The sequence below is a fragment of the Bombus bifarius genome, unplaced genomic scaffold, assembly GCF_011952205.1.
Source record: "Bombus bifarius isolate JDL3187 unplaced genomic scaffold, Bbif_JDL3187 scf7180000008379, whole genome shotgun sequence".
NCBI lineage: Eukaryota > Metazoa > Arthropoda > Insecta > Hymenoptera > Apidae > Bombus > Bombus bifarius.
In genome coordinates, this window is record NW_022884629.1 from 454,861 (window position 1) to 482,131 (window position 27,271).

At 31.7% G+C, this 27,271-nt stretch overlaps 8 protein-coding genes across 12 annotated transcripts; 6 read left to right on the plus strand and 2 right to left on the minus strand.

Annotated features, from left to right (window-relative positions):
• Window positions 1-98: 98 nt before the first annotated feature.
• On the minus strand, window positions 99-17,615 carry LOC117212800 (RNA helicase aquarius). Its single transcript, XM_033457842.1, has 15 exons — window positions 17,178-17,615; window positions 16,463-17,099; window positions 16,190-16,368; window positions 4,879-4,992; window positions 4,429-4,532; window positions 4,225-4,336; window positions 3,929-4,142; window positions 3,585-3,633; window positions 3,276-3,511; window positions 2,804-3,191; window positions 2,472-2,720; window positions 2,034-2,391; window positions 1,688-1,944; window positions 475-1,609; window positions 99-392 (listed from the first exon to the last, which is right to left on the minus strand). Exons 1-15 carry the CDS (start codon window positions 17,259-17,261, stop codon window positions 162-164), a joined length of 4,347 nt encoding a protein of 1,448 aa, XP_033313733.1. The 5' UTR covers window positions 17,262-17,615; the 3' UTR covers window positions 99-161.
• LOC117212809 (probable G-protein coupled receptor Mth-like 1) lies at window positions 6,401-11,235 on the plus strand. Of its 2 annotated transcripts, none has more exons than XM_033457859.1 (7): window positions 6,401-6,531; window positions 9,097-9,355; window positions 9,743-10,035; window positions 10,129-10,207; window positions 10,286-10,446; window positions 10,548-10,785; window positions 10,919-11,235. In XM_033457859.1, exons 1-7 carry the CDS (start codon window positions 6,507-6,509, stop codon window positions 11,115-11,117), a joined length of 1,254 nt encoding a protein of 417 aa, XP_033313750.1. In that variant the 5' UTR covers window positions 6,401-6,506; the 3' UTR covers window positions 11,118-11,235. The 2 variants fall into 2 exon arrangements, with proteins under 2 accessions (XP_033313750.1, XP_033313749.1); XM_033457858.1 differs by lacking the exon at window positions 6,401-6,531 and adding an exon at window positions 6,961-7,048.
• On the plus strand, window positions 13,378-16,147 carry LOC117212807 (probable G-protein coupled receptor Mth-like 5). 3 transcript variants are annotated; one of them, XM_033457855.1, is made up of 3 exons: window positions 13,378-13,682; window positions 13,767-14,694; window positions 14,819-15,471. In XM_033457855.1, exons 2-3 carry the CDS (start codon window positions 13,899-13,901, stop codon window positions 15,469-15,471), a joined length of 1,449 nt encoding a protein of 482 aa, XP_033313746.1. In that variant the 5' UTR covers window positions 13,378-13,682; window positions 13,767-13,898. The 3 variants fall into 3 exon arrangements, with proteins under 3 accessions (XP_033313746.1, XP_033313747.1, XP_033313748.1); XM_033457856.1 differs by having other exon boundaries at window positions 13,772-14,694; XM_033457857.1 differs by having other exon boundaries at window positions 13,378-14,694; window positions 14,819-16,147.
• A 245-nt stretch (window positions 17,616-17,860) lies between the features above and the next one.
• LOC117212811 (single-strand selective monofunctional uracil DNA glycosylase) lies at window positions 17,861-19,086 on the plus strand. Its single transcript, XM_033457862.1, has 3 exons — window positions 17,861-18,581; window positions 18,641-18,790; window positions 18,864-19,086. The coding sequence occupies exons 1-3, from the start codon at window positions 17,973-17,975 to the stop codon at window positions 18,972-18,974; spliced, it is 870 nt and encodes a 289-aa protein (XP_033313753.1). The 5' UTR covers window positions 17,861-17,972; the 3' UTR covers window positions 18,975-19,086.
• Window positions 19,087-19,126: 40 nt separating this feature from the next.
• LOC117212813 (tRNA-specific adenosine deaminase 2) lies at window positions 19,127-19,937 on the plus strand. The gene has a single exon (XM_033457865.1). The coding sequence runs from the start codon at window positions 19,199-19,201 to the stop codon at window positions 19,706-19,708; it is 510 nt and encodes a 169-aa protein (XP_033313756.1). The 5' UTR covers window positions 19,127-19,198; the 3' UTR covers window positions 19,709-19,937.
• On the minus strand, window positions 19,896-22,172 carry LOC117212806 (probable tubulin polyglutamylase ttll-15). Its single transcript, XM_033457854.1, has 4 exons — window positions 21,667-22,172; window positions 20,393-21,576; window positions 20,110-20,314; window positions 19,896-20,037 (listed from the first exon to the last, which is right to left on the minus strand). Exons 1-4 carry the CDS (start codon window positions 21,679-21,681, stop codon window positions 19,939-19,941), a joined length of 1,503 nt encoding a protein of 500 aa, XP_033313745.1. The 5' UTR covers window positions 21,682-22,172; the 3' UTR covers window positions 19,896-19,938.
• A 316-nt stretch (window positions 22,173-22,488) lies between these two features.
• Window positions 22,489-23,258, plus strand: LOC117212816 (40S ribosomal protein S29). Of its 2 annotated transcripts, XM_033457868.1 has the most exons (3): window positions 22,491-22,634; window positions 22,995-23,094; window positions 23,189-23,258. In XM_033457868.1, exons 1-3 carry the CDS (start codon window positions 22,573-22,575, stop codon window positions 23,195-23,197), a joined length of 171 nt encoding a protein of 56 aa, XP_033313759.1. In that variant the 5' UTR covers window positions 22,491-22,572; the 3' UTR covers window positions 23,198-23,258. The 2 variants fall into 2 exon arrangements, with proteins under 2 accessions (XP_033313761.1, XP_033313759.1); XM_033457870.1 differs by lacking the exon at window positions 23,189-23,258 and having other exon boundaries at window positions 22,489-22,634; window positions 22,995-23,100.
• Window positions 23,259-24,401: 1,143 nt separating this feature from the next.
• On the plus strand, window positions 24,402-26,442 carry LOC117212814 (transmembrane protein 256 homolog). Its single transcript, XM_033457866.1, has 4 exons — window positions 24,402-24,593; window positions 25,213-25,366; window positions 25,570-25,688; window positions 25,759-26,442. Exons 1-4 carry the CDS (start codon window positions 24,516-24,518, stop codon window positions 25,900-25,902), a joined length of 495 nt encoding a protein of 164 aa, XP_033313757.1. The 5' UTR covers window positions 24,402-24,515; the 3' UTR covers window positions 25,903-26,442.
• The last annotated feature ends 829 nt before the right edge of the window (window positions 26,443-27,271 follow it).

Consider the following 27,271-nt stretch of genomic DNA (forward strand, 5'->3'; position numbering starts at 1 on the left):
TATTTATAATAAATATAAATATTTTTTAATCTTACTATAATAACTTTCGACATCATGTCAATGTAATAATAATGTATAATTTTAATAAAAAAAGAGTATTTTTAGTAAAAATATTTGTTTATTATTACTTAGTGCTCATTTATAGATGTATGAGCTTGTCTCTAACAATCACTGCCTTCATTTTCCGAAGTTAGGTCCTCAACTAAATTTTTAATTAATTCAAATTTTGGTTCTTTATTCTCTTCTTTTTTGATATTTTCCTGCTCATCCTCCACTTGATTAATTTCTTCATCATCCGTATCATCATCTGCTCCAGGATGGGCAGGAACTTTGTAAGATGGACTGTTAGGTGTTTGCATCATACCTGGTTTCTGCCATACTTTTTGTGATTCCTGTAATTAATTAAATGTTATTTATTGCTCTTTACTTAATTATGATATGAATGAATATAAAGAAAGTTTCTATATAACTTACTTTTATACCACTAACTTTTTCTATGTAATAATCGTAGACAAATTTAGCCATATGAGGCATGTCTTCAATTTCCATTGGTGAAGTAGAGAGATTAGCATTATTAAGTCTCTCGGTAGGATAATGTTCTTGAGGAAGGAGCTGTAGTTTTAATGGCCGCTGCATTAGCTGAGCAAATGCGGGTGTTAATTCAAAACAGTTGTTAAAAAGAGATACTCTAGCAAAAACATAAAGGCCAAGACGCGCTCTTGACATAGCGACTACTAATCGTCGTGCATCTCGTAAGTGACCGACAGCTCGAGTTTTCACGAGAGATAGTAATATATAGTCGTTTTGTTGACCCTGGTATTTATCAACCGTTGTTACTTTATTTGGTCGACCTATCAAAGGATTGCTAGCACATCTTATGTTTATTACGTCTCTTATTAAATGCTTTTGTCCATTATAAGTAGTTAATATACTAATTTTGTCCGCTGGATAGCCAAGAAGACGCATGTACATAAATACAGCTACGCAATACTCAGCTTCAGCGAGATTTTGATAAAAGTAGGCACTGGGTTCACTTTCACCCACTCCATTGAAATCTTCGACATTAATAAGTTGAAAGTCATATAAGAATCCAGCATTTGCCACTAAGTATTCCGGGCTATTTTCCACATGTGCAAGATTGCCCAATTTTTTATAACGCCAGTTGTATAAATTGCAAATGCTGGGTCTTGCACGACCTTGACCATCGAGGTCAACTGTAGGAACACCCAATCGTACAAATCTTGCAAAAAGAGATTGTTCCATATTTGAATATTTCTGGAAAGCCATGTTTTTAATAACTGGTGGTAACTGATGATGATCTCCTATCATTATCCAACGTTTCAATCGATTATATCCATCTTGTGGATTCTGTAGTAATAACGGTATAAAAGTTTCAATTTCTAAAATTTGAGCAGATTCTTCCATGAGAATGTTGTCGTATTTAAATCCCATGTCTACTAGTTCACGTCTTTTAAGAGCAGCATGAGTACAAGTCATAGCAATAACTTTTGCTTCTTTGACTAATAAATATTTCGATCTATCTAAGCCAGATCGTAATAACTCGAAAGCTCTAAACTCTTCTAATTGAGCAAAAATCCGCTCTATATATCTGCAAGAATGATATTTAATAAAAATTTAGTTATAAATATATTTTCTTATGCAAAATCTTTATTTGATATAAATTTACCGAAAACAACTGCATGCTATTTCAAGATCTTCTTCATACGAATTTCGTTTAAATAATGGTTTTGGCGCATTGTCAAAGAATTTATGAAATGGAAATTCTTCATCTATGATAAAAGCAGCAGGTGCATTATTTTCTGTTCCCTGTCTTTGCTTAATTCTGGTTTCAAAGCGTTCCCATCTTGCGAGTATTTGATACATAAAAAAGTGTCCTGCTGTTTCGCATGTATATGCGACATCACCTTTTACGTTTAAAGATTCCTAAAACCATTAATTTTGTACATTTTATACATGTAAATCATATGTAATAGATATAATACATATTGTAGTTCATATTGTAAATTACAAACCTGTAATCTTTGAACTTCCATTAAAAGATCCAAACGTTTAGCTAGAACATAATTAACTCTACCGTATCTGCTGAAATCTTTCTCAGTTTCTAGCGCTTCTTCGCCATGACCAAGACGCAATAAATGTCTTTCATCTATATCAAGTGCCATGATTTTCTCAAAAAGTTGATTCAGTGCTTGATTAGAATGTGTAACTATAAGGGTTCTCTGATTCGGGAAATTATGATAAAGATTTGATATAATTTGAACAGCGACATCCGTTTTACCAGTACCAGGAGGACCTACAACAAGCGTCAATCCTGGTTGCATACCTGCACGAATGGCTTCGACCTGCGTTGGTGTAAAAGGAATCTGATTTCTGGAATGAAATTGTATATAATATTATTATACATAACTTTTACTTTATCACTAAAGAAGGAAAAAAATAGTTCCTCATACTTTTTTGGTTCATTAGCTTTATAAGGGCCTCTACTGGGTGGCACATGAGGTTCAATTTTGATAACTTTCTTTACGAGTTCAACATTATGTTTCGCAAGTACATCTTCAAATGTTAAACGAAAAGGACGTACTAATTTCGATTCATCATTGGTAGAAACCTTAATTTTATATTGAGGGAAGCTATTTTTTAAATGATTTATATCAAGAAATGTATCATTGAAATCCATTGATGCAATTTCATTTGGCATTCTATAAGAAAATAAAAATATGGAATATCTAGAGACTTTTAATGTTATTGTATATTTCAAGTATAATATCTGTATCTGATGTACCTAGAATAACGAGCAGCACCAGGATCACCATATCCGAGAATTATGTCATGCAACCAATAGGGTACGACGCATTCTGTATTCATAAGCTCTCTTATCGTTTCCAAAACTGCTTTGAAATTATTCTCTTTAGGTTTACGTCTCATTATGATGTTAAAACTTTCATATACATCTTCACCACCATGGCTAGCATTATCCATATCAATTCTATATTGATTACAATCTAGCCAAACTCTATACGTGCGAGTATCTCCAGGTAAAATCGGGCGTGGTTCAGGTCCATCTTCGATTACTCTACCGTTTGAATCTAACATACCTTCAACTTCACATCCTCGTACAGTTGTTAATCCAACTTGTGGTACAAAAGGTACTTTGTGACTGTATTTTGTACCTGCATGTTAAATTATTGACTTAATTGCCTTTTTAATTACATGAAGTACAATAAAATAATTAAAATTATTTGATGAAATCTTACCGATTGGGTTTTGTGGTTTAACTGTAATGAGGAAACAGACATCGTGTTTCCGGAGGTTTTCCCATTCAGACTTAATTTCTTTACGAACACTTAAATTTATTGTGACATCAGCACGTACTCTGGATGGTCTTTTCTCGCCAATATTAGGTTTCGCTACCTCGACTACAGCAAATTGTGTAATAGGTTGGGCCATTCTAGCCCAACCGCCGAAGTAAACACCACCATCTTCGGCTCGCCTAGATAAAATACATTATATTATTAATAATATACTTTTTAATGGTTTCAGTTTATTGAAATATGGTAATTTACCAAGGGCTTAGTCTGCTCACAGCATCTTCGATATCTTGCCGTATTTCATCTATAAATATTTCATATCATTATTTACTGTACTATATTACAGGATGATTTTTTCGCCAGTTGATTCAAATGAAATTATTCCACAGTGATAACATTATGCTAATCTATACATATGATTTAATATCGCAAATCGATAATGGCTCTGTGTTAGGTCAGAGACGATTACGTGTGTGTATATCCATGAAATAAAAATGAGAGTGTTTATCCGCGATATGATTGGCGACGTTGGTTTTGTATCAACTAGTGAGAAGATCATCCTATATTACTTCAATTAATTACATTTATTCTATACATACAAGTTGATTCAAGTCGAAATAGATTGAAGTTTCTCAGTAAATAATCGTGCAGAGTAAGAAATTGCAGATTCAATTTTGGCAAAGCTAAACAACCTTCGCCAGAAAAATATTCTGTCGGTACAATACTCTCGTTCCAAATGATCTCTTCTGTTGGATAAAGTGGCATTTCATTGAGCTCCTCTAACTGAGAAGCTCTACGCTCGTGACGTGAAATCTAAAGTTTATATTATTCACAATGTTAAATCTATATTTTCTATTCTTCCTTCTTTTACTAACTTTCTTTTTACTTAACTTACCAAAAGTTCTCGAAGAAAGTCTATATCATACCGGTACCAATTCTCATCTTTCTCGCGTTCTTCCGATGGTACCAAACTGAGGTAACTTGCAATTGATCTTAGCTTCTCTTGACTGAAAATTCGCATAGAGATAAAATATGAAAATGATTTATAATTCTTTAGAAAAGCGTACAATAAATAAGATACAAATTGTAAAGAGATTACCTGAGTAACCCGAAGTGTTTATAAAGAGCTTCTCTAGTATCAACGCTCGCCACATTCGCCAACGCAAAGCTTCGTAAGTCCGGGAACTTCGCAAAAACTGCTTTCTGTGCACAGTTTGAATTTTGTTTGTTGGTTTATGCTTTTGTACTCCTTTGGTTTTAATATGTGAACGCCCATTCTAACGAGAACGTCGATGATTTGACAAATGATGCGGAAAAATCGTTTCAATAATGCATAACTCGAAAGTTGAATACTTATTTACAAGAATTAACATATCAATTAATAGCAAGACAAGTAATTTTGTCATTTTCATTATTTGATAAGAAAGAATATTTTATTTCCTTTCTTGGAATTGTCTACTTCTTTTCGATAAAAAGAAAGATAAAAAAGAAATTTAATTTTTAAAGCAATAGTTTCTTAAGCGTTCGAAATATATGTTATGTTTCATACCTGAAGCGAAGTAATTTTAGTGTAATGCAATTGTGTCATATCGTGATCAGTGAGGGGGTCGCCGCTTTCTTCGTTGATTTCAAACCTCGCGTAAAACTTCAACATTTCTAATAGCTGTAAATCGAATAAACAAATATAATCATATATATCAAATATAATCAATAATATTTATCACACCATAATGTGATAAATAGAAATAAATGTCTATGATAAATAAATATGTAGACTATTAAAACTATGCAGATTCGTAATACGTTACTTCGTTTGACACTATTACTATTCACAAGTGATTTCCGATGTCACTTGCTATTGTTTAATTACTTTTTATGTTTTATTATGCATATATCGAATACTAATCCATTTATTTAAGGTACAGCCTATCCCTTAATGAGCTTTCCGCTGTTTCTATCAATAATTACTTTATAAATACACATATCTATGTCCATTCAAAGTTCACCTCGGTAGAGATTGATGAAGCAACAAGACTGTTTAATCATTCTCCACGACGAAAATATTACGCAAAAAAATACCATTACAATGAATGAAGAGACGCCTGCAAATCAATTATATTTGCGAGTGCCAATGTGGATTAAATGTAACATTATTCAAGGCTGTGTCAGTTGTCCAAGGTTATAATAAACCATGTCTCGTCAGAAAAATCCTGTGAATATATGCGTAGCACGCTTTCTACATTATAACGTACGAATAAAATCAACATGACATTAATTTGCTATTAGCGTATTAAATTTATAAAATCTTATCTTGCAGTAGTTTATTTAAGCTTTGACCTTTCGGTCTTTCCGTAATTTATGATAGGTGGATTATGGATGACTAACGAGGAATACTGCCCTTCCTAATTAATATTTCCATCTACCATTTCGAAATTGGAAGAAACCTAAGTTTTACCGTTAAACTGCGGTTGTTAATGCATTTATAGAAAATTTTAAGGTGAGGCAATTTTTTGGATACGCGAAAAATATACAAAATATCCTAGGTAAAGTATGCGTTACAGTAATCGGTAGATGAAACAAATCTTTATGTAAGTTTCGCTTGTTTTTTTATTATGTTGGTAAAAATATGAATTTATAAATGCATAACTATGTATAAACATCCATTTTTCTATGCCAGCATTATCTCTTTCTTTGTTCATTTTAAAATACTTAATTATTGTTTCGTAACAGCCTGTACAATATAATTTTACTTAAAAGATAAACAACATACGGGAAACTTGAAATACTTCAACGTATCTTGGATAGTTGGAAAAATATTAGAGATTAAATATCAATTAAGAGGGACAGAATAGCTAAGGAAACGTAGAAGATGGGAAGAGGATCGTAAATTAGAATAAAGGCATCGGTGAACCTGTTCGACAGGAACCCATTCTCCTCGTGAGGATACAAAGGCACACTGAACACTGCACTGGTTGTAAGCCAGCCAAGAAATCTGTACTTCGACCACAGTGGGAGTATCTTATATCTCGGACCGGCTCATCAATGCTTCATCTACAATTGTTCAGTACAACGCGTAACGCAAGTGTGTCAACGTGTCTGTCTGGTTATCTGCCACTTCTTCGTTTCACAATCTTCATTTGTCGTACGAGTAGATCGAGTAATTCGTTCTAATAGTGAATGGAAAAACTAGTGGCTATAGAAGGTGACTGTTCTTTCTTCTATTTCTTTAAGAACCGATCGAGATCAGTTTTTCGTCGATACGAAAGCGCTTCGTGTTTCGGTACAGTTTTTCTTAAATCAAGAATCCAGATGGTGAAAAGCTATATCCGCTGATAATTTACATTCTAACGTTGTATGTTTATCAAACGAGACAAGAGTATAAAATTAGACAAATTAATATGCTAAGACCAACAGAATTAATATGCTAAGTCGAGCTTAAATAGCGAAGGCTGTTTTTGATCGGTCCCAAGATTGATCTCTAAGATTTTATTTCAATCTTTCATCAGACAACAAAAAAGACGATCCTTATTTTGAACTTCTGCGACAATAAAGATTGCCAGGTATATATGATTAATGGGATTGAATTGATTGGTTATTTGGTGAATTTTACTGGAACAAGCTCGTTTTGCAGTAGATGAAAAGCAATGTATTAATAAAAATCAGAGAGATGATGCTGAATGTGAATTACAGCAGGCGTTCGGGCACATTGCCAGTCAAAGGTACGTAAAGCTCTACTGATTGGATTATTCTGATTTTTATTCTTTGTTTATCTCCCTCTGTGTAACCACACACACACACACACACACACACACATATTCTATTCAGCTGCGTTAAATATTAACTCAACTACTCGTCGGGTTTTTAATTCACTGTTCGTGATATATTTTGAAATTTTGTCTTGTCTTTTGAATAGATTTTATTGAGGAAAGGTATGTTGTTGAGAAGTACGTCGTAGGCATTCTGAAGATGAATACTAGTTAATACTTGGACTGAGATAAATACTAAGTATTAACTTAATTACTCATCGAGTTACTTGGAAATTTTGTCGAATCTACTGAATAGATTTCATTGAGGGAATTATATGTTGTTACAAAGTACGTCACAGATATTTCGAATACTAGCTAATAGTTTGCCTTAGATAAATAACCAAACAGGCCTTGGATTCGTATAGATTTTGCGTTGTAACGAATGTTTGACGCGTAACACGTTGGGAGGTTTTGTTTATGATAGATTAAGACGCATGTGTGTTTTTAGGAATTTCCAACGAATTATTCGACGGAATGACGATGTAGGTTTTCTCGTTTGAGAAAGAAACATGAAATTTTACATGCAAAAACACGTGTTGCATCACGCGAGAAAAGAGAAAGAATTTACATGTTTGTTATTTTCCTTCTCTCGTCGATCACGGTTAAAGCGACTGATAGAAGGAAAGTGTCGAAGCCAGGGGCAGTAAAAATCATAGATACGCTCTATGTGCGTCAGATATATTGAAGATGTATGGCAAATAACGTTATCACCAATGATTAAATCATTTCACATTACTAACTTCCGTTACTTCACGAAACTATCTTTAATAAATAGGAAATTCTATAAATACGAAGTCTGCAATACTTGATTCTGCCATTCTCGCGCGTGTTTAGCGAACTTTTCATTCATCTTCTTTATGAGAACCCGATGTTTATTACTGAATGATACAAATGAAATGCAAATGAATACAAACATGTATCAATTTTGAGATATCGATAAAATCGTTTTTTTTTTCTGATTGTACTCATTTAAGTAAAATATAACATAACATTGTAAAGCATTAGAAAATGACGATACAAATAATACTTCATTAACGTAATTTGAATAAATTGAATTAGCCGCATTGTTACCATAGCAATCGTAAAAAACAAGAGAAAACACGTGCTGCACATGGCTCAATGAAAAAGAGCAATGGTTCGTGCAGGCATTGAGGAAGCTAAGAAAAGGGAATAAGGAGCATTCTCGCTAACAGAAGCACAAACATCCCTTTTCTTTTTTCGATCCAGTCATTTCATACTGCATACGTGCATAACAACCACCAGTGAACTATATTACTACAACTGCGTCTTTTTAAACGCGAATCTCTTTGTTTCCCAGACCGAACGTGCTCGATATTCAATTACCGATAACGAGAACAATTTTCTGCAATATATCATATCTTATCGAGAACGTGGAATTAATCATTTTGTTAAATACATTGTTTATAATCTTTTTACGCGTGCAGAAAAAGAAGCATCAACCTACAATGAATATTAGAATGGAAAAGATGTTCTCTCTCGTCTTATTCCTTCTAAGAATTATTTGCCTTCATTCTGATCGTTAACAATTTCATCATATTACCACTCATTTTGCTACCAAACTAATAAGAACTTCCTGAAACATAGAAAAGATAAAATATTGGAATCGTTGTGATATCATAGCGATATTCGTGAAATCCCTTTCAAGCTTTCAGATTGTATCGATACATTCGTGATATTCGTCACGAGTGCCACAAGTTCGAAGTAAACGGGCGCCTTTACGTATCAAATATAAATACGTTTTAATACTCATTTATATACACAAAGATCGGACGATGGAGATTCTCGCTAAAAGTACTTGAAAACGATCTTTATAGTGCCATATATGTAGCAATAACAAGTGTGTGTTTCAATATATAATAATTGATATAATCTACTTAGTTTTCATGAAGAGCGAAACTTTCACGATCGAGTGTGACTGAGGATGAATTACCCTTTTCTAGGGTTGCTATGGATCAGTCTATTAATGTTGGCGATCACATGGAGTCAGGCGAAAGACAACAATTGCTGTTCGGATGGTCTCATGTGGTTACATACGCTGAATTGTTCTGATGGCAACGCGATTAATCTCGCGTGCTCATTTGGTTGGTACATAGTCAATCCTGAAATGTACACGTCCGATAACTTCACTATAATCGAGGAATATGGGAAACCGTGGCTGCAGTTTGTAGACACGATATCCACAAAAATAGAAGCAGAGAGGTAAACGATGTGTTTCAGTTGCATTTCTTTCAGTGACGTTTGCAATTTTTTTCAAGAAGTTTGTTTAGTCCTCAACTGTTATCGTTGGGTCATAGGGGTCCATAACAGTTCGCTCATATATCTTAATTTGTGTAGTGTTTATCACATACAACACAGAATAAAAGTTGAAATAAATGAATAACTAAATTCTCGTGGATCACGATCCAGCAACACTAATCGAGGATTAAAGATAATCCGTGAAATCGACATAATACTGTTTGTTAATATTCTTCTTTCTATCCTATTTTTAAAATATGAATAAAACAGGATTTAAGCTTATTTGACACTTAAATATGTTAAATTTTATGCACTTTTTTTTGTATATTCCTAATTTAATTAAATATTCAGGTTCTGCGTGGCAAGAAATCCGAACAATGGTGTCAAAATTGCTTTGGTATGCACGGATACCGAATACGACGGTATTCAATGGAGAAACACATTGTTCTGCACCCTGAGTATCATATCGGCCATATTTTTGATCATCACCTTGGCAGTTTATGTTTTGCTACCAGAATTAAGAGAGATTCAAGATAAAGCAATGATGGCTGTAGTCACGTCATTAACAGTTAGCTATATCATCCTTTCCATTCAGATGTTGAGGAACTCGCACGATGATGATTATCATATATGTGTCTCTCTAGGTACGACATGCTGATAATCATTTGTTTATTTATATCATACTTACTCATTTACATTGTACGATTTTTAAATCAATAATTCATTTATTCTTCTAGGATTTATTTTATATTTCGGTTTTATGGCTGTTTTCTTCTGGTTAAACATCGTCTCATTCAATATATGGAGAATAGTTTGGTAAAACCAATAAAGTCGATAAAAACATTTAAAGATCTAGTTCATTCATATTCATCATTTGATTTGTTATTCCTACAGGTTTAAAGATTTCATGATCGGAGATAAAATGCTTTTTACTATTTATTCTATTATCGGCTGGAGTGGACCATTATGCTTATTAATTGCAATTTTGATTACTCATCACGTAGAAGGAAACCATCTGAAACCCGGTTTTGGAGAAAGTAGCTGTTGGTTCAATGGTAAGAACAATATCTTTCAAAACCTAACGATCTTTTAATAGTCTCCGTTATTATATATTAATCTTGTTATTGAATAACGAATATCGTCTATGTTTTTATAGGGCATGAACAAACGTGGGCGTATTTTTATGGCCCAATCAGTATTTTATTGACGTTAAACGTTATCTATCTCGGCCTAACTGGCTGGCGATTGTGGCATCAGTATCGTAACTATAGCGGAAGCAAATTACGAGTACTTCGTTTTAAATGCCTGCTTTACATCAAACTGATACTTTTCATGGGCGTAACATGGATTTTTGAAGTGCTTTCGTATGCTGATCATAGTAAACAAGATTTCTGGTAATTTCCATCATTTTTGTTTATCAACAAAATAAGTCACAATCTTGTCGAAGAAATTAATTTTCTCAATTGCTAAGATATAGTAGACACGTTGATGCTTGATTACATACTTTGATTCTTAATTCCAATTTAGGATACCGATGGATATAGTGAATGCATTACAAGGCTTTATAATATTCCTCTTGTTGGTTGGAACGCGAAAACGAGTGAGAAAGTTGTTGGCAAAAAAGAGACCTTGTGGGATTGGTTTTCCAAAATCTTGGGCAGCTTACGAGGATGAAGAGTGCGAGGAAGTACTACCTGAAGAAGTCGAATTATCGCAACATGATTAGTGTTTATAAAAATAACTTTGTTTCTTTTTCGTCGCTAATAACGTAACGTAATAAGACGTGTAGTTTCTTCTTATACCAATATATTCGACTAGTCGAAGATAATCATAAGTAATGACAATGAGACAAAGAATTACTTCTATTTAAGTAACATAGTCGTATAAAGATCGTATAGAATTTAATACTCTTTTAATGAATCGTCGTAAAATACGTTTTTTAAGAATCTCTACAAACATTGCCCAGTAACAAGTATCGCGTTAATTATCGTGTCATTTACTATCATACGATTTTTGCAGATCTGTAGATTAGCTAAAGAACAAGAAGGTTCACAACTCATCATGGCAATTTCGTGTAATCTAGTAATTTTATTATCTTCTTCGTAGGCGTCCGTATCAAACTTTCTCATTCTAATCGACTGACGCGACACTTCCGAGACGACGATTTATCTTACATCATCATGTACTTCTGACGTCTTTGAGTCATTAAAAACGTGTTAGTCGACAGATATCGCAAACGTTAAAACCACGAACGCTGGAGCACACGAAATATGAGCGTAAACATTCGAAGTTGCCAGAATACTTTTTAATACCATAACGAACAAAATGAAAGTGTTCTATCTTAAAATAAATATAAGAGAAAAAAAAATGAATTATGTAAACAACGTCAATTAAGTATGATAATAAAATTAAGCGTCATTTTTAATTTAAGCATTATATCCATTGGAATAAAAAAATCCAGGTAATATTACTTCACGTAAGTTTTATATCTTTTCCTTTCTAGAAATTATATTTATGTCATGTAGAAATAGATAGATAGAATTTTCTACAAATTAAAAAATTATTTAATTAAAAAATTCAAAATAATCTACGGTGTGCAAAAAGAGGTAGAGTAAAAACTAAATTATCGTTGATACGCTGCATTGAACAATCGTATTTCTCGTTGCGTGAAGCTATTACGATGATTAAACAAAACAATCTACGCGAGTAATCAATTAATTTGTTGCACGAAGACATGATAAACGACAATAGCGCAAAACAACAATGACGTGTGTGGTGGTTACCCACATACTACTATGAGTAATGCTAGTATCGACATTGCAAAGATGAGGATTTGCATTGTCGTGATACAGACACGAATGCAACGTGACGTTTTCCATGGCGACGGAACATGTTACTGATCAATATTTTAGCAACGCAAAGGTTGCTACTGCAGCGAGAAATGCAAAACTTTTAATACCTTAGCAGTGACTCGTGTGCAACACGATTCTTTGGACTTCAAGTTCGAATTACCGGCAATTTCAGAATATTTTTATTCTTTAATTTATATAGAGTAATATAGTATAACAGACAGTGAATTATTTGTAAGATGATTTAGACCTTAATTTGTACACGTATAAGATAATTTTCCGTCGAAAGATGGTTATTTATCTAGAGATTGATTGGCTATCCGTGACATTTGTAGCGTAGTCTATCTTGAACATTTTTTTTTTGCTCATTATTCATAAAATATCTACGTTTGTATATTATACAAATGCGATAAGTTGCACTGTAAAAATAAACGTGCAAATAATAAAATAAATATGTCGTTAGCATAAATAAACATATTATGATACATGATAATCGATTTGTTACATTGAAAAAGATTTCGTACATCGATTTTCGTTGTAGTCAACGAGAATGAGTTGAATTGATTGAAAAATATGTCCAAATTAACCATGCAAAAAAGGAGGAAATTTTATGAACTTCCAATTATGACTATTATATCTCCTACGAATAAGATTCATAATTAGAAGCTGTGCGAAACCAAGAAACGCGTTGTAATTTCAAGGAGCGATTGTGCAATATGATACAGATATATACATATGTATGTACTTCCAGCATGCCTCTAGACCTGATTTCATTCCTAAACTATACTATAATAAACTATACCTAACAATTACAATCTTTTTCGTATACATATAGCTATTAAAATGTCATTTCACTGCTTCAAACCTGCTGATTATAAGTAGATATGTCACTATACCCAATTCCAGGGCCTGTTCTAGAGGCATGCCTCAAGATAAGTTTCATCCATAAGTTTCATCAAGTATTTAGAGGCCGCTTAAAAACTGCGAAACAAATCGCACGTATATAACAAAGCACCAGTTAATCGTATAAAGTATGAAGTAATACCATTGCATAAATGCTGATAAACGTGCTATAAATAATTATGTTATAGATGATTATATTATAAATATTCGGATCATACAGCAAATCGAACTTTTACAAGTTAAATTAACGCGAAGATACGAATATCGGAAGAAGAACCAACGAAGCCAAAATGCAAAGTAAACGAGAAAGGTAAAGATGAGTATACGAGAGGAGGGAGAGCGATGAGGCAGCCATAGGGAAGGGGGAAAGAGAGAAAAAGAGAGTAAGCAAGCCAGCGTGCGAGTGAACAAACGGAAGAGAAAAAGAGATAAAAAGATAGTGCAACAGAGAATGGAAATGGATGCGATGCGATGGCGGCGAGTATGGCAGGGGTAAGTCTCGCTAGGCGGGTAACTACTACCGCAGGCGGCATTGGCAGGTATGACGATGAACACACGAGTAGTCCTATTATCGTTGCGTTAAAATGAACGAGTGAATAACAACGCTGTTGAAATAACGTCAGGGTAGCCATCACGAAATCGATCACGAGCAACGCTAAACTCGGCCACGGCGGAAAGTTGGTTGACGAATGAATGCACGGAACCAATGTATAGTAACAAAGACGCGAGAGTAGGAACGGTGCCGATTCGATGACATGTATTATCTCGTGAGTGCGTTGTTTATCATCGTTGGTATACTGGGGAATCATCCCCTTCTTGCAAACACAGACGGGAAGGCAAATTTGATCAGCGTGGCGAAGTGTTGCGAGCACAACGAGCTTCTTGTAGACGACACGTGCACGCCATTGACGGAAACGAACGAGACGGAGTGGAGACCGGAATTCATCGAGGAGGTCAATGGTATATCAAGGAGCAAACCGGTTAAACCGAATTATCAACTGAAGATTGGAAGACCTAAGTGTCAACCCAACGAGCATCAATGGAACGTATATCATTATCGATCAGGCGAGGATCGGCTCGCGATACTGACAACTGGCGTGTTGCGACACTACACCACCGATTTGACAAAGGGAAAGCAAAACGAATATAATGGTGCATTTGGATTCGACAATGCAGATTCAATGGACGAAGATGATCTGGAGACGGTTTCTATTCATTATGATTATCCGTTCGGACATTATTGCGCTGACAAAGCAATTTTGAGCAGAGATCGACTGGTAGCGATGTACGCGATGATTTGCGTACCCGACGTAGTCGTTACATGGTCTGATACAAATTATTTGATGAAACATGCCATCGATCCCACCTTTCATGCTATATCGATAGCTAGTTATCTGGTTGTCGCGGTTGTTTATTTTGTTCTACCACAACTGCGTGACCTTGTGGGAAACATGATAACTAGTATGACTCTGTGCCTTATAGCTGGGCAATCTGCGTCTACCGTCAGGATTTTCACGGAATTCGGCAATCACATCAGTTTTATGATTGCCGGTATGAAATACATGAATATTCATAAATATTCAAGCTATTCATGGAAAATTAAATTTCAATTCCAATTAGGATATCTTCGATTGAAAAATGCTTAACTTTTTACGAGAATATTTCTTTCTTTCAGATACCGTCATGTATGTCTCCTTGCTAGCTGCATTTTTCTGGTTGAACGCCTTGGGTTACTACGTATGGAGCACTTTCCGTTCGCGAAACGTATTTTTAAGAGTAACTGACGGCAGAAAGTACTGTTACTATTCTACGTATGTTTGGGGTTCGACGGTTTGCATAGCGGGTACTGCGATTTTTGCACACTTTGCCTTAGAAACTAATAAACCTGTCGTTGGTGGAAAGATATATCCACCTCAAGAAACAATCGGTTGGCTCGGTATTTCCGTATTATTTACATCGATCGCATTTACGATAATGATTGATTTATCTTTCGTATTAACAACCGCGAACAGGATTAAAAGAATGAGCACATACGGTCGAATTCATCATAAAATGAAATACAGCTTTAGAATGTTCGTTTTTCTGTTTGCGATAATGAGTACCGGTTGGCTATTATTCCTGCTATCACGACTGAATTACGAAGCGTTAGAGTATTGTCATATCGTTATTAATTTGCTACAGGCAATTTTAATACTATACGTTTGCGTATTTGGACAAAGAAGGGTTACATTCTTACTTGGTAAAACATGCAACTGCTGTAATTCAGGCGAAAATATCGAGGGCCTTGATTGGGGCGAAGAAATGACTGCCATTAACGCAGGATATTAAACAATTTTTAAATCGTATAATCGATTATGAAATTCGATCTCAAATGAAATAATTTTGTTCTATGAAAGCGTTGTATTTTGCACATTTGATTGAACATATCAAGTGAAAAACATATTTAGCAATGATAGTCTATATCACAAACCAGTGCTCGACAAGGAATATATCATATTAGTTCATATTAACAAATACATGTTTTATTACGGCAGGAACATAACGTCCATAAATAGTAAACTAAGGCATTGTATATAATGGTATTTAATTAAAAGAATTTTTAAAATCAACAAAATTATATTAATCTAGGAGAATATAATATTTATATGTATCATTTTTGATAGATTCATTGCTTTTTACATACAAACTTAAATATATCTATACTAAATATGTATTTATCTATTTGAATAATTTGGAATTTATAACCATAAGTGCCTTGAAACAAAATTTTTTATGCCTTACGAAAATGTGCACTTATCTGTATAAAATATAACATTAATCGCAAAATATATAAACATCCATAAACATTATCATTGCATCTATCATTTCTTATAAAAATATCATCTTCTAAGGAATTTTTTACTTTTAAGATATTCATATAATATTTATATTTGTACAAACATATGACTTTTGTAAATGGTGTATCATTTTTATAAAATCAATTTCAATATATCCTTTTATACTAGATATTTCTATTTATTTGAAAAACTTGAGAAATAAAACTTACCTGACCAAACAATTCACCTTCTGGACGATGTAATAAATTGGATAGCTGACATCTCACTACCAAATGACAATCATCCATAACAGTATTGAAGAAACGTCTAGTTGGTAATAGAGCTTCTAAATCTATTACTAACTCAAGAAACCTTTCACAATATCGTACCTTATCTGGTAAGAGTGGTCCTATTGAGAAGTAAATAGCAAATTATAATATTGTACCACAAAACTATTTTTGAACAATATAAAACAGATTAGATTTTTATTTGGTTTAATTTACCTTCCTCCGGTACTGTTTCCAATATTGTCATAAATTTTATCATTAATCTATGTAAAAATTTACGTTCCCACTCTAATTTTTCTTTACATTCAGGACTATCTTTCTTCCTTATAACCTTCCAGTACTTTCTCCACTTTGGATATTTCCTAAACTCTAATTCTCTACGACCTTGTTGCAGTGAAATCCACATGGACAATGACACCAGCCGTTTTACTTCTTCTCTAACTAATGATACTTCCATGGAATTAAAACAATGATTCAAAAAAACGATCAATGCTGTTTGTTCTTTCAAATCAAAGTCCATTATACTGTCTTCAAGGCATGTCTCTAAGACTTTTTGGAAAAATTCAGAAAAATATTCTGGAAGTTTCTCAAATACTTTCCAAACTTGAACACGTTCTCGAAATTTCTCATTCACCATAACAACAATGGACATGGTATGAGCACGAGTTGCAATTTTTGTATTGTAATATGGCCATAGAAAATTTTCTAAATACTGACTGAACTCTAACATCATAATTCTTCGAATAGAAAATTTAGATGCACATATTTCTTGGATATAAATATCTTCTACTATTTGTGAACTGAATGGAAGATGTGAATCCATAGTATGTGGTGCCCAATATTTATTTGCAAGCTGTAATTATTTAATAAAATAGATGTAAAGAAAAAATATGTGTAATCCATGTAATAAAGTAGGTTTAACTATAAATACCTGTGTTATACGATCAGCATTAATCTGTTCCACTGTGGGAGCAGGATTATTGCTTTTAACTGTCATAGCGTTTTGATTTTCCATGTTGGGCCGTTGACTCAATTGACTTTAAGATTAAGTTTAAGGTTAAGATTAAAAATTAACCAATGTTAGACATGATAACAAGTAATATGCATTTATGTAGTAAACTGTATACAGTCATAAAAATCATTTATTTCACTTTCTTTCCAAATAAATCTGTACTTACTACAATTATTCAGATTTACCAGTAACTATCAAGCAGCACGTACTTATATAAAATTTTTATATTTTCATACACACAGTACTACGATTGTGCATTGGCTAAGATAAAGCTCCAATCATTTCTGTTGGTTAAAGAGAATATTTTAAAGCGAAAAGTTAAATCATATGATTGGTACATTTGCAATTGTTGATTCCTTTATTATTATAAATAATATTGTTGATAAATTCATAATTTTACAATCAGATATTAATATAAAAGAGGATAGTAGAGGTAAATTCATATGTCTCTTTCATTTTTATATAAGATGCGCATTCTGTTATTCTTTTCACTATATTTTTCTTTGTCTATTAATGAGTGAAGAATGAACAGACTTCCTTGCGAACGTTTACTGCTGAATTCAAATAACTGTCGTACATGTGTGAGTGTTTGCTAAGCACATTGTCTGCACTTTTTAAATATATTAAATTGAATTTATATGTGTAATTTTTAAAATTTTTAAAAACAGTTTATAAAAACAATATAATAAAGTTTTTATTGAAGAGATCATTATAATGTCGAATTCTAGAAAAACCAAAACAAGACGTGATAGTGATTCAGTAGATATTAATCCTAAAAGAATGAAATCAGAAGATGAAGATAATTCAGAAAAAAAAGAAAATAGTATAGTTACAAGTGATACTTCACTTAACATTTCTGAACAATTATTGTCAGTGGAACATAATTTGGCTACTGAGTTAAGAAAAATTACATTCCGTTTGCCAGTAGAGTATGTTTATAGTCCACTTGAATATGCATTTAATATACACACTATGTATGTACAAAAGTATTGTAATACTGTTAAGAAAATATTGTTTCTTGGAATGAATCCTGGTCCTTGGGGTATGTCCCAAACTGGTGTTCCATTTGGAGAGATAAGTATGGTTCGCGACTGGTTAAAAATTTGTGGACATGTTGGAAAACCAGCCAAAGAACAGCCAAATAGAAAAGTAACCGGATTTCAATGTACTCGTAGTGAAATCAGCGGGAAAAGATTATGGGGTCTTTTTCAAGAATTATGTAAAAGTCCAGAGAAATTCTTTGAACATGCATATATACATAATTATTGCCCTATTGCATTGATGAATAAAAAAGGCTGTAACATTACACCAGCAGAAATAAAGGCAATATATCTATCTTTTATTATAGTCATATTTATATATTAAATGTCTTACTTTTTTAGGGACCAGAAATACAAATCTTACATTCTGCTTGTGACAAGGCATTAGCAGATGCGATTAAGATTTTAAAAGTTGAAATTATAATTGGCATTGGTGGATATGCAGAGAAACGAGCACAATTAGTAGTTCAGTCTTCAAAATTACCTGTGAAGGTAATTACCACTTATTAGAATTTTGTTTATAATAGATATAGAAGAAATATATGTAATTCTTTTATGTTTTTAGGTTTTATGTTTACCTCATCCAAGTCCACGTGCTGTGAATAATAAAAATTGGAGTGAAAAGGCAACACAAAAGTTAAGTGAGTTTGGATTACTTGAATGTTTTACAGCTTAAAATACCTTGACAAGAAAAATAATTTTTTGCTCTTTATCAGTACAATTTCATGTTACCTAACTGTACTATTTATGTTACATATATTACTTTATAAATTTGTGGTAATTTCTAATATTACTTTTTTAAGTATTATTGCGTGCGTGTATATGTGTGTATATGTGTATTTGATAATTTTTCTATGAAAATTTGTCAAATTTAAGTTATTAAAACATAAAAGAAATACAATGGATTTTTTAAGTTGGATGAATGTTGCTCTACAAAAGGCAAATGATTCACTAAAATCAGGTGAAGTTCCAGTTGGCTGTTTATTTATATATAACAATGATGTCATTGCTACAGGTAATAATACAGTTAACGAAACTCGCAATGCAACTCGACATGCAGAAATAAATTGTATAGATCAAGTTTTAGAGTCCTGTAACATGAAAGATTTAAGCTATAAAAATGTTTTTTATGATACTGATGTTATTGTTACTGTAGAACCATGTATAATGTGTACATCTGCATTATGTCAACTACAGGTACGTAACATTATATATGGTTGTGGAAACGATCGTTTTGGTGGATGTATAAGTGTTTTTGAAGTACCAAAACTTTATAATTCAAGAACAAAGATAATAGGAGGTATTAAAGGTACTGAAGCAATGACATTGTTAAAAGAATTTTATAAAGGTACAAATCCAAATGTACCTGAATCAAAATTTAAAAAAGACCGTAAAAAAAAGGACACATAAATATTACAAATTTAATAAATTCATTTTTTGTTTAATTATAAATCATTACTAAAAAAACATTTTAGTTTCTATTTTGATTTATAATATGATACGTAAACAAATCAATTTTATACAAAATATTATGTATTAATAATTGTACATTGCCAGTAGAGAAAATTGTTTTATATACATGTAGTGGCCTTGTTTATTTTGTACTTATTTATAAAGGAATAAATTTTTAAAAAATGTAGTTATGAACACCATGAATGATCTAATTCACACTTGCCTTGATACCATCTGACAAGTAATTGATTTTTTATTGTGTAATCTTTTAATATCATATCTTTTGTCTGCAAATGATGATTAATATTTATTTAATCCACATTAAATAAAATGAATATCTATTCTTAAAAACAACTTACTATGGGAGGTGGAAAGATTCTTTGAAAATCCATTTTATTCTGATTTTCCAAATAACTTTGAGATAAAATCAATTTAGTTTCAGGTGTGAAACATGGGCTACATAACTGACATTCTACACGAAAACAGTCATTACATTCTATGCAAAGTTCTGGCAAAACCATTATATTCTTCTCAGCTACTTCCATTTCTTCCTCCATTCTGTTCCTGTAAATGTTAACATTAGTCAATGTTATATTATTTTAAAAGATTGTTACCTTAATTGTAATATAAAATTTATAAGACCTTATTTTCAAAGAATCTTTCCTGATTCTTTGCCCTATACCAACTAACGAAAATAAGTTAAATATAACTTGTTCGTAAAGTAATTGGTTTGGCAGATAATGCGCCGAAGATAAATTTGGAGACATATTTGCCTCCATGGTATAAACATTTAAATTTTCATCGAGTGCAAAATCGACTCTAATTAACTCGAAAAAATTTCTTCCATTTCCGAAACGTTTTATAGCTTCTTTAATATAAATCTCTTTTGACAAAGTAATTTCTCTGATTGCTTCGCGTACACCGCTCCAAACTTTTTCAGGATCTTTCGCTTGCATACGTACATATGCGTCGAACGAATCTTTCATTGAAAACTTCAATTTAGTATAATAATGTTTCAAAGATGGAACATTCCAAATCGGCAAGTAATCATCGCCAACTATGTATTTGTCTAAAACTTCAGGGTCAAATGGATAATATTTTACAGGACAAAATCTAAAGAGCACATCACCTTTGTATATATATACTCTAAGGGGATCAACGGAGGTGATCACGGTGTATATTCCAATATCAAATTTATATCCATCTATGAGAAATGGTCGTTGTATAAATTCTTGTACAAAAGACCCAGTTTCTGTAACATTTATATCGCTCACATTTTTTATGCTAATACCCCGATGATCATTCGATTTTTGTACAAACATCTTTTCTGGATGCTGATTAGCATACAAAAAAAATTCGTTGCTTTGTTCTGGTATCTTAAATGCCGGTAAAATGTAGCGACCTTCCGCGGTTGATAAATCCACCTTATTAGTAATATATCCGCAACCGGGAATATGATTAACACGTTGATGAGCTTTTAACTTCTTTAAGCTAGAACTTAAACTTCTAAATGGGTAGTCATGTGCCCACAATAAATCCCAATTAAATGCATCATTGGTTTGTTTAAATCCCAAACGTTCCAATACAAGAAATACATGTTTTAAATATTCAGTATCGTTACTTTTCGTGTATACTCGATATAATGGATTCTTTTCTTTTATTTCTGCCGTACTTAATTGCGTATTTCTTAAGTTTTCATGGTAGTATAAAAAGGATAAGAAACAATATAAAATTATTGGACCCGTTATAGAATATAAAAATATATTTAAAAGTGTTTTCACTTTTAAGTTCATCATTTGGGTATATATTGTACATTCATTAACATTCTGTAAAAGTAAATGAAGTTTTTGAACTGGTTATTTCAATTTATCAAAGTAATTTAAACAATCATGCAACTATTAAAAAAATGTACAAACCTGTTTACTAGACATGATTAAACATATAATTTTAATACTATTTGTTAATAATAGTCCGCAGGATGGTATGGCTCACAGTATATTTGTGTCCCCACTACCGAGTTCTAGCTTGATGTAAGTACCGTTGTAGTTTTCCCCGCTATACCACCTGCTTTTTAATGAGAACATACTTTCTTAGTACCGGTTTCTATACATAGAACCTGTGTTAGATTTTATTCTTCAAATACCTTACATTTTGTAAATAATTTAAAAAGAAATAAAATGCGAAGAAATTCACTTCCCAATGGTAAATGTTCTTTAATTTACAATTAAAGTGTATTGTCTTGATAACCGGCCGCGAAACCGAATTTGGTCACTTAGCAAACGAGTACCTTTCTATATACATAAGAAATTCTGGTTCAGTATGAATAGGGTAGAGAGAAAGTTCTGGCAATGGTTAGTTAAAAGGCAAGAAAATAGTTAGTTAGTAAGGCATTACTGTACAACGAAATCGTACACTTACCTTTTATAATATACATATACTAAATGTACATATTATTATATAAAAACTGCGGGTTTTTATGTATTTATATAAAACTTAAAAATGTAAAAAAGTACAGGATACTTACAATGTGGAATAGTCTCTAAGTTCCATTGCTATAAATGACAGTCCATAAAAGTATAAGTTTGCATAAATATCCGCAATTTAATAATAATAATAGTATATATGTATATTATAACAATAAAGATATGTAATAAGTACAAGTTCTTTTTGATGTTATGTGATGTTTATATTGAGGAACGTTCAAACATTGGCGGGAATCGTTCTAGAGTACGCTAGTGTGTGTAATGTTGCGTTGCAGAGGTTTCTGACCGTTTCCTGCCATTTCGATTTTTGATGCAAACAAATTGTGTGTTAAATCAAACATGGGATTCCAAAACATTTGGTACTCACATCCACGCAAATATGGACAAGGATCTAGATCTTGGTAAGTATTAGTATTTTGTATTATATTTTTAAATTGTAGACAAATCAATTTATATCATAAAGTTACATACATGCAATAGACCGTGTGTCCACGTTTATGTTTTCTCAGTAAAAGAAGATATTTTTATAGCTTTTAGTATAGGTTGTTTAAGATAAATTAAAGATATGAACTACTTTATTATCACTATAATTAAAAAAAAAATGCATATCTTGCTTGAAAATATCATTTCTACAATTTTCGACCATAACCTCAATGTAGTATGTATTATGCATAGTATTTATACTTATTATTAGACTGCCGTAGTCTATTTATAATAGCGTTCTTTCAATGTGTAATTAATCATATTATGCTATTTTACAGTCGTGCTTGTGCGAACAGGCATGGTTTGATAAGAAAATATGGATTAAACATTTGTAGGCAGTGCTTCAGGGAATATGCTGCAGATATTGGCTTCAAAAAGGTATAAAATTTGAATTCTTCTATGTCTACAGATATATTTCTAATATATATAACAATCAAATATTATATCTAAATCAATCTCTTTTTATTTACAGCTGGATTAAGGTATGGGAATAATGAAATGAATGTATGAGATACAATAAAATTAATTTTTTCTACTAAATATATTTGTATCATTAATTTTAATATATTATAACTAAATTAAGATTAAAACATTAGATTTTCTAGTAAAATATTGTATAAGACTATAATAGATATGTGACATGTTACCTAAAATTAGCTAATATCTGTAGGAGATCGAATAATGAGACTGCCAGTATGTATAATCGTTAATATATTTAAAACAGTTCTAGTCGCGAAACGGTACGTATAAAGTCGTTTGATCACAGTTTATAATGAATCGTTTGCGATCGCGTTCGTTTTTTTATAATAGTCAGGGGAAAATCAAAAGATTCAAATTTGTCTTGTTTTACGGTTACATGTAGCGGCGGCATTGTTTTGCTCGGAGGTCATTAGTCCTTACAATACCTGTGACCTAACGGTCTTGATACTCCCGAAGCAAAACAACAACATGATTTGAATCGAATTCTAACTCTTGTGCCGCTACATATCTTTTATAAAATATAACTTTTGATACATTGATGCTTTTTTTTATTTTTCCAGATCTAGCGATCTTTAAATATATCCGTTCACGTTATGATATATGCAGCTATTAACTGGTAGTTATTAGTTTAGGATTATAGTTTACGCAGACTGTTACTAACCTTAACAGATAAAAATATTTGATCTCAGCTATTAAATCTGATGAATTTAATTAAAATGTACGTGTCCAATCCAGCTCAGATAAATCTTCGAATAGCAGGTTTTTATTTCATAATTTATCAGAATTATGAATATGAAATATGAATTAATTCCTCTAGATTTTGATCATATTAGGAATATATGGACCGACGTGGTATGTGAAACCATTTCCGGGGAGCGGGAAATACGCTCACATGGTGCTTGGAATCGTATTCATCATTGATCACTGATTCAATGATGTATGTCAGAAGGAAAAGATATACTAGTTATACTGATTCACTTTTATCCGATGAAAATAAAATTGCGCTTGCGTGAACACAACCAATCACTAATGCGATTCCAAGTATCACGTTCCCCACTAGCTGGTAACTGCACCATCTCCCGTTGCTGAGTTATTGCTCGGCTTCTATATTCCTATGCCCATAGATTACATAGTATTGTTTACTTCTGACGACAGTGTAATCTGATCTATCTGATTTTTTGACTCGATTCAGTAGGTAGGATACAAATTAATAATATAAACTGAATAGCTCTTATAACTTAGCAGGATTGTCTATTGATATAAATTTTAAGTAAAATAAATAGTATTTGTATACTTATGTTCGTAAGTGCATAAAAGTTATGTACTATCTAAATCCGCTAACTCATATTAGTTCAATTGGACAAACAGCATCGTACATTTGGGAATCAATTGAAGCAGTAAGTTATAAACTCTTATAAAAAAAGATTAACAATAATAAGAATAGAGAATAATGATAATAAGTATTTATAGTGCTTTACTACAATTAAAATGTTTGAACACTACTAAATTAATGACAGAACTAAAACATTAAGTTATAAATATTTACAATACAATGTAAAAGTACTAAAACATTTATTTTATCTATTGTAAATTATAATAGATTAAATTTTTAATCTATTGAATGCCTATTTTATATTGATATAATAATTGGTAGTTGTCAAAATTGGAACTTCATAATTGAGAGCAATAAATTATTGAAATGAAAAAGAAGTTAATAGTTATCTAACATTTCTAGCATTTTCTTGTTATAAAAATTTTTCGGATAATATTACATATTATCATGTAATATTATTACTGTAATGCATTATCATTTTTAGGATATTTTTGTTAAATAAAGTACAGTAAATCTTTAATTTTGTATAATTATAGGTTACATTAAACATTGTTATTCTTTGCTCTAATAATATATAAATCTTTGTGTATAAACTTAGCTTTATAATGTGTTGATTTCTGCCAACACAAATTTTTAAATTTATGTAAGATATAAATCTTTTATCAAAGAGAAATTGTTTTCAGGTACCAAAGCAATTAGGTTTAAAACCAAGAACAGAAGTAAAAATGCCACCACCAGTGCCCTTATGGAAGTTGGCTGCAGCTACAGGACCATTTGTTAAACTTGCTGCATTTAGTGGTGCTGCAGCCACAATTCTTGGTGCTTATGGTTCTCATAGTAAGATTCAAAAAATTGTTGCAGCTTTTTAATTTAATACAAGTGCAATATTCTGCATGTATTAAAGAAAATTTATATTTTAATTAACTCTATGAAGAATATTTTATTAACAAGCTTTTTAAGCATGTTAGAGAATAAATTTTATATTTTTTAGTATGGTTTTTATAAACAAAATAATTTTTTATGATTCATCACGATTTCAGAGGAATATCCAGAGCATGAGAAAGTAGATCGAAAGCAAGTATTTGAAACTGCAAGTCGTTATCATTTTATTCATACATTAGCAATGTTAGGATTACCTCTTTGCAGATCACCTTATGTGGTATGTTCAATTTTTGTGAAATATTAATATCAATTATTTGTATTATTATATTTGTTATTATATTATTTAGACTGCAACGTTCCTATTGCTTGGAATAGCACTGTTCTGTGGGACTTGCTATTATTCTGCATTTACTGGTGACAAACAATACAATAGATTAACACCAGTAGGTGGTATATGTTTCATACTAGGATGGTTAAGCATGTGTATTTAAAATATTAAAAAACATAGGAATGTAATAATATATGTGAAGAAGAGAAGGAAGCTAACACGCATAAAAGAAGTTTCTAATTACTGTATATAAAAATAATTACTAATAATTGGATTTACTTTGAAATAAACTACTTTTTCATAAGATGAAACCATTTTTTATATTATGCATGTTACTTACGAAATATTGTTAATTAGAAGAAATATTTCGTCGGCAAGCAACATTTGTATTTTCATTTATTGAAAATTGTTAAAGAAATATAATATGATCTAAATAAAATTAAAATGTGTTTATGCTAATGAATTGATATAAATGTACTTTTCATTTATAATATTACTGATGTAGGTTTAGATAATACCCTAAACTATTATACATTATAATTGTATTCCTAACTTGTATCCTGCATACTTTATGAACGATTTTTGTTTTATATTATGTATACATTACCAGTTATAATCCATTGTTATTTGTATTAGAAATGTAATGCAAAAATATAACGTTTTACGTTTTATCATAAAATACATAAAAATTATAAAGTATAAATATCAGGTTGTAAATAATTTTTATAATATAAGGTTAAAAAAATATTGTAAAACTGAAATGGAACTTTAAAGCAATCCTGCTACTTTTAACACTTAGCCAACCGAATAGGGAGATCTCTCCTCTGTGAAGTACATCGCTACGTGACCGAACGGGGAGATCTCCCTTTTTGACTTGTGCAACGTTTTCTTTTTTTTTTTTGCTATTATCAGTTATTGTTTACCTAGATTTGTTCCTAATTAATTACGCCACTTTTTCTGTTTTTATAAAGTACAGTATATAATAAAATACACCAATTTAGTGGTGTTAAAATTAATTAAAAAGTTACACTATCAGTTATGACTAAATAAAGTTATAATCGAACGATATTACATTGTAAAAAAATATTAAAATGCATTATGAATTTTTAATTTTACGTTCAAGGCGTCTTATTTATCTTTAGTCATCTTTAACCGTTTGAGTCGAAACGTTTGATTTTGTGTCGAAAAGTTCCAGTACATTTGAACGCTACGAATGACTGATGGTATTTTGTATTTCATTGTTATCTTCTCAATAATTTTTATTGGACAAAACTTGAAATATTTATAAACTAATAGTACACATATATAATAATATAGACGTATTTCATAAAAATAACAAATACGACGAACGCTATTGCGCCGCTTGTTTCTCTTCGCAATCGATTAAAACAAGCATTATCGCGCTGTTCGGGATTATTCGACCCTGTTTTTTCAAAGACCCCTGGGACTCAAACGCTTAATGTTTTTAATTTTACCTATATTTCTTTATACTTTTAATATATACTTTTAATTTGATGTTTTGTATAAACAAT